This window comes from Apostichopus japonicus, chromosome 7 (assembly GCF_037975245.1).
Source record: "Apostichopus japonicus isolate 1M-3 chromosome 7, ASM3797524v1, whole genome shotgun sequence".
In the NCBI taxonomy this organism is placed as follows: Eukaryota; Metazoa; Echinodermata; class Holothuroidea; order Aspidochirotida; family Stichopodidae; genus Apostichopus; species Apostichopus japonicus.
The window spans coordinates 16,752,376-16,760,119 of NC_092567.1; the positions used below are offsets into that span (position 1 = coordinate 16,752,376).

At 35.0% G+C, this 7,744-nt stretch overlaps 1 protein-coding gene across 1 annotated transcript in view; it reads left to right on the plus strand.

The window, feature by feature from the left end:
- LOC139970153 (tetraspanin-9-like) overlaps positions 1-7,196 on the plus strand; it is a 14,852-nt gene extending 7,656 nt beyond the window's left edge. The window contains exons 5-7 of the mRNA XM_071975796.1: positions 904-1,044; positions 2,759-2,842; positions 4,759-7,196. Coding sequence (XP_071831897.1) covers positions 904-1,044; positions 2,759-2,842; positions 4,759-4,839 — 306 coding nt within the window. The 3' untranslated portion in view covers positions 4,840-7,196. The remainder of the gene's footprint in view (positions 1-903; positions 1,045-2,758; positions 2,843-4,758) is intronic.
- Positions 7,197-7,744: the final 548 nt, after the last annotated feature.

The window sequence follows — 7,744 nt, forward strand, 5'->3', positions numbered from 1 at the left end:
GAATTAAGGTGTTGGACTCATCAAGCTCTTTGGGCACTGCAATGCATACGTAATGATGTGTGTCTGGTTACGTCCTAGAGCAACAATTAAGATTAGTAAGAATCCCTAAAGAGATACCGATAGTCGAATATTGTTCAGGACTCCCGAACAAAAAAGAAAGCAAAGAGGCAAAAAACTCAGAATACTCACTGTATATCAGTGAACACGTGTAATGAAATAAACAATACACAAAAGCTAACAAAGTAATCAGACGCGGGCTTCATTTGGTGTAACAAATTATAAAGGTTTGAGGTTAAACAATTTTTGCTAAGGTTTGTAATGAATTTCACCCGTAAGGCGATGCATTTCTGGATTGTTATAAATAATTATGACGTCATAACAACAGTCAGTTTATAAGCAGTAATGGAAACGGGATTTTATTATGTATAAAATGCAGTTATAAAGGCTATGTGAACATTCAGTGCGATTAATTTATATGCATATTATGAATTGGGATTTAAACGTACAATGTGAATGTAAAGATGGCAACATATGATGTGAACATAATTATCATATGAATGTTAGAAGTTAAACATGAAGACATGAATATAAAACAAGGTGTACATCAGATTTTAACACAAGATGTGGACATAATGATATTAACATAAGCTGTGAACACCAGATTTCAACGTAACGATATCAGCATAAAGACATGGACATAAGCATGTTAACGTAAGCTGATGGATAATGTGTTTTACCGATTGCGTAGGTGCTGTTACCGCCGAGGAGGTCAGCTATTTCTCAAAATCTATCCCTCGTATTTGATCATGATTTATTAAGCAAGAAAGCAACCGCTTAGTTATGAATTATATTTAAATAGTATTCTGATTAGATCATCGTGTATTACTTTCCTCTCACCGGCAGCTGATGTGTTGTGGCGTTGACCAATCATCTGACTGGCACATGTTCACACCTTACTATGGACAAGGTCAAACTCCTGACTCATGTTGCTTCTCTTACAACGTGGGATGTGGTGACAACCCAAGTGAAGAGAAGTGGTACATGGTGAGTTACGCACATGCAAGATCCGAAGAATATCTGAAGGTCATCGGTATATACCTCCCACCCCCCCCCCCATTGCAGCTAGCTTTAAACTGATATAACTTCCCCTCCCCCATTGTAACTAGCTTTAAATCCCCCATTGTAGCTAGCTTTAAACGCTACTTTAATTTTAAACTACATTTCCAAAGAATCTGACAGTCCATATTGTTCTTTTACATTAACGAGACTGTGTGAAATAGACATTTAATACTCAGGAAATATGCGCAGTGCTTTAAGCACTAAATTACGTCTTCGCGTTTGCAGATCAATGCCCATCGTGTGGTAATCTAATATCTTAGGTAAAAATATTTTCAGGGAAATAGTTTGCATTTGCAATACAACAGAGGCAAGACATCGGAGTTTGTAGGTTGAGGAAGGGTGAGAGGAGGAGGAGGATTGGGTTACCAATGACCCATAGACATTTCAAATGTTTCTTGTTCAAATGTTTCTAGTACTAACCATATTACAACGGGCGTAATTTGATGCATAGAGACGGACTGATCTAGTTTGATTAAAGTTTTTACGCATGAGACCATTTTCAAGCATTATTTATATTTACTTATGTGCTTGTTCGGGGAGGTGGGGGATGGGGAGGCGGGGTATACAGCTAGGTGGGTGTAATCCTGCCTATGTTGGGAGAGCCGTGGTTCCGTTGAATTAGTCCCATACGTCATTTCTTCTTTCCTAGCCAAATTCATCTTGCTACCCTTCCTGTTCAGATCAAGGTTAATCATGCGTAAAATATGTGTACAATTTTAAGTTTTCTAATATTATGTTAAGGAAATCACAATTCTAAGAATATTTTGCATAGCACACACTCAGAGCAAACGTTAATGAGAGGTAAATGTAATGTTTATATATAAATATATATATATATATATATATATATATATATATATATATATATATATATATATATATATATAAATATATATATATATATATATATATATATATATATATATATATATATATATATATTTATTTATTTATTTATATGTATATATATACGACCATTCCAAAACTCCTCTAGTTTCTTATTACCAATTCCCTCCTATTTCCAGTCGCCGTCGTTGGATCGAAGCTGTTTCAGTATTAATCATCGGCGCCAATTAGCTCGTTGAGATCTATTTATAAACATTTATATACAAGACTATATACTTGAACCAATCAGGTCGTTACAATAAAGGAAGATTGTTTGGATAGACTCCTGTAGTTACAGGCTTGATGCCTTGACTATACAACTTATCTGCAGCCGGAGTTAATTTCCTAAATCATAGACAACATGCTTTGATCACACACAGCACACACTGTTGCTAGTATATAAACTGCAACTCAATGCGTCGGTACATAGAGATTGTATAGTACACTTAGTATGTAAACCCACTATCTGGATATATAGGCCTACACTTAGACTAAGTACGTGATAAAACCCACAATGCATCTGTTCATCTGGGCCAATATAGGTTGACCGTAACATATTGGCACTCAAACATTTGTTTATCATATACAAAATGCTATCAGAAATTATTGTTTCAATTTTTGACTGTTTGGGTATATAATAATTGTAAAATTGATCAAACCATATCTAAAAACATCTTTGAGTATAGGGGGTGTTAATTGACCTCTCATGACCTTACATTCTGTTGTCTTATTCTTTGGTTATTATATTTTTCAGGGCTGTCGTGAATCGTTGATCATGGAGATTGAAGGAAACATCGATGTGATTACCATTGTTGCTATCTGTGTTGCACTCTTAGAGGTAAGTTTAATGGTTTTCGGATGAATTACCATTATACAAAATAATAACAATTAACATCTTTCATATGGTCTAAATATAGGTAGATTTAGTTATTATTACAATGGGTTTGTAGCACAATGGGTTTCGTTGTTGTTGTAAAGACATAAAATACATCGTAACTAGCTTCACATGACCGTTTAACATACCACAATATGAACTTTTTTTCGTTATTACAATCAAACATGGCTGAATTTATACAATCCATTACAACTTATCTTCGCTCTCAAAAGAGCTGTTTTCTCGTTATAAAATCTCCTGGGGGCAGAAGTAGCACATTGATGGAGAGATGATTCCACAAAGGTTTTCTTTTTGCGTCATCCAGTTTGTTATTAAAATCCTTAGTTCACTTTTGGAAGTTTTTAACGGAACTAAATGCATAAACAGCACTCCGCAAGTTATGATTTTAGAACTTTCATCGAGAGCACTAGAAAATACGTCAATTCGTCTCGTGGGATACAACAAAACACCACAAGAAGAAATTCGATAATTATTGGTTTAACTAATAAAGAAGAAATCAAACTAAGTACACGTCTGTACACGTCTACTCTAGAGTAGCGAGAAAGAACACAAAAAAAAACACTTTCACTAATTAACTGATTACGTACACATCACATTAAAACATTAAGTTTCTAGTCTAATGTTAGACTGTAATTAGAATCTTTCATGTTATCAAGGGTTCGAACCAATCATAACCTTTTTGTTGAAGTACTTTACTATTTGAAAGAAGGAATAAGCTGTTCATTAAAAAAGTTGTTAATGGGATAGATTTTCAACATTTGGTGAACTAACAAGATTTATTTGTTTCTCATTGTTTGTCTTCTTGGTTATTATTAAAAGCTTGAAAAAAAACAACATTATTATTCTTTCCAAAATATGAAATTACATCTGACTGTTGTGGTAAGTAGAAGTTGATTCAATGGATCTGAACTGGCTGTGATGGTGGTATATAGCATATGGATATGTACTATTGAGTTGATTGTGGTGGTTTATATAACATATGGTTATTAAAGTTCGAGCTGATTGCGGTTGTTAATAGCATTATGGTTTTATGGGTCTGAGCTGATTATGTTGGTAAATAGCATATATGGTTTTATGAGTCTGAGCTGTTTGTGGTGGTATATACTATATAGCATATGGTTTTATGGGTCTGAGCTGATTATGTTGGTAAATAGCATATGGTTATATGAGTCTGAGCTGTTTCTGGTGGTATATACTATATAGCATATGGTTTTATGGGTCTGAGCTGATTGTGTTGGTAAATAGCATATGGTTATATGAGTCTGAGCTGTTTCTGGTGGTAATATAGCATTATGGTTTTATTAATTTGAGCTGATCATGTCGGTAAAGTATATGGTTTTATGAGTTTTAACTGATTATGTTGGTAAATAGCATATGGTTATTTGAGTTCGAGCTGATTGTGGTGGTAAAGAGAATATAGTTGATATATATATATATATATTTATGAAAACTGATGATGCGGTTGAGCATAACCAAATATTCTTTAATTGGTACGCTATTTCTACATCTTCATCATAATTGCCTCCTGTTACTGGATTTCTCGTATTTGCTTTTCTTAGACACGCAATCGTTGAATTACATGGGTGCTCATGCAGAAATATTTAAGACATTTGCGTTCAGGCATGGGATGTTGTATGTAATCAGATGCACAACTCAATATATTCGTCGCATATTAGAGCATTGTATGTATAAACGTGTGACTATACAGTAGGCAAACTTTGTCAAGCGTTAAAACTTTTCACCGAAGGCTAAGATATTTATGACTACAAGCAATATATATATGTGAATGATGAATCCTTATTAAGCTGCATATATAGTGTGTGACATTAGAATTCTCTCCTTTCTATTTATCGTTATAGGTTCTTGGGATGTGTCTTTCATATTGTTTGTACAAATCACTTCGGGAGAAGACGGATCAAGGGGACGACCTATCCATATAACTGACGTCACTATGACGTAGACGTATCGTCATACAAGTTGGAGTTTCTATACGAACCGCTGCGATGTCTTTGATTTTATTATAGTCACATGACACCGTTAATTAATGGCTCCATGGCCCCATGGATGATAAGACAAGAGACAAGAGATGAACAATATTACAAGTAATGATGATTATATGGGTCTTTTGACCCTGCAGAATGATAGAACGGGATGACAACTTTTAATGTTCACAGCGTTTGATAAATGTTGATATGTTATAGTCACATGACATCCATATACAGGCTTCATGAAGTAACTGTACGTCGTCATTATTGCAGTGCGCATGCGCGCTACAATATGGGCATTACTGACCAAGAGAATGATACCTACATGACTGGACGTTGAAAATTTAAGTTTCATATAGTCTCAATACATTTGCAGTTTCAGAGGCTAGCTGCGTAGCCAACTTATTCTGAGCCTGTCACGGCGATCACAAGGGCCCTCACTTTGTAGGTAACTACCTGACTATACTTCCTAGTGCGTTTTTCCGCCCAAAAATAACACTATGAACAACCGCACTACAATACTGCGTATATTTGCAGGCAAATGCATGCAGTTCTACTTTGTATAGCTATATATGCTTGAATGCATCGTTCAAATTTACGTGACGTCATCATTGATAGTCAGTGATCTAGAAATGAATGCCAATGAAACAACATGTGACTCCTTTGCCTGCATTACAGTCACGTGATGTCACGGACTCGTCATTTCATTGCATACGTCGTTCCAGTTTATGAGATCATGGTTATTGAGTTGAATTCTGACAGCAAAAGTTGAATTATCGTACAGCTATATAAGGATGGTTACAGGTGTCATTTTGGGTGATGATTGGCTAACCTCACCCAAGAACTAGTAAAACTCCACGAGTTGAGTTGATATTTGTTATAATCAAGCACAGATGAGTGGATGGTTCTTTACAGAGCACGTATTGACCTCTATTGTAAAGGATATTAACCTATACTGATAGATTATCCCTCAACATTTTCGTCGTATATTTTTAATCAATATGTTTCTTATAAATTTAACTATAGCGTTGCTATTTTATTACACATCACTGCCTGAAGAGAATTCTCATAAGATTAAAATGTATGATGATGAATGGCGATATGTTTAACTGTTCATAAAATATGCAAATGCCAAACAATATCTTCCTTATTTTCTCTTGTAAGCTGTTGTCTTGGTGAATGCCGTTCCCAGTTTTTCCTTCATAATGTGTTCTAAGGTTTTCGATCACCAAGATTGATAGGCTGAACCAAAGGACGCGAATGTTGCTGTCTCAATACACAATATTATATTTAATATCAACTTTACACGTTATACGTTAACATTGTATTATTTTATCTTCTTCATCTTGTACTGTCATTTGTCTTGACACTGTTCGAGCCACCCACTCATAGCTAGTACAGTAGCCTAACCACTGTTCATGTTCCACAACCGTGCATCAGTAACTATGCTGCGCTGTGTTCGCAACACGGTAACATGTGTTACAGTTGGCACAGTAATTACTGGAAAGCTGTTACACGTTGAACTACGAGTCCGACAGGTGAAAAATTGCAGTAATTTAAATAATTATATATATATATATATATATATTTAATTTAAAATGTTTACAATTTTAAATTTGCAGTAAGAAAAACTTGCAGTAATTACTGTGCCACATGTAACACATGCTACCGTGTTACGAACACAGCGCAGTAGGTACTGATGAACGGTTGTGGAATATGAACAGTAGTGACGGTACTGTACTAGCTATGAGTATTGGCTGGTTCGAGAGTAAAGCTTATATAGAGTGATAAAATTCAGTTTTTTCATACGTTACTTGCAGCTGTTACTTTTCGTTATCTCGTCGGGTATTCATTCAAGGAAGCGCAACATGATTTCAGTTGCTAAGTAGATTTGGAACATTTTCTGTTGTTGCAGACAACCAGTTTGTTTGCCGTTATTAATTGCATTAAGTGGTATTATTAATGAGCCTCATCAATGATTCCGTCATTTTGTCATTCAAAACGTGTCATCACCAATTGTTTTAAGTTTAGTATCATGATTTAGTTTAGTAAATAACCAAAACAAAAACCAGCATTTCTCATTTTATATTTTTGAATATATCTATTTTGACGTCCCTACTTCCAAGGTCGCAGAATTAGTTCATAATATATAAAAGAATAATTTCGAACATATTTTCAGATATGAAACTTCACACTGCTGCCATTTAATAATACATAATAATATTTTATATCCCTTTTTGTCAACAGCATGCATACTTTAATTTGGTTACAGTGTGAATTATAGCGAAAGATTTAATGAAAGGCATTGAACCGTATCTAGGAATGCCGAGATACAAAAAAAATAAGAAAAAAAAAATTGTTATCGGGCAAAAAAAAATGAAACTTGTAAATTACTTATTATCCAGGGAATTTAGTACACTGGAATAAACAGATGGAAGGAAGGATTTCTCTTTGAAAGTATAGGTTCGGACGGTAACTCGCTTTTTTACCCGACTGATAATTAATTGATGACATAAGGAACTGCTGGACTGTTGTTAACGATTCATTGAGCGCGAACGTATATTACAAGGAAGCAGGCATGGCTTGACCGCTTGTCGGGAGCGAAAATATTAGTAATTATAAAACAATAACTTTCCAGTCCGCCTCGAAGAGATCAAATGTAAGGAACTGGACGCAAGCAGCCACTTTAAAGCGTTTTGAAGCAGGGGGTGGGAGAGGTGGGTGTGGGGAGGAGGGGAAGGGGGTTTCACACAACCGTTAAAGGATTGGCGAATATACCTCAAGAACATTAGCATTTTGAGACAACGGTACAACATTAAGTAAATGGGACAAAATTATCAAGTTCTCTTTTAGATTATTT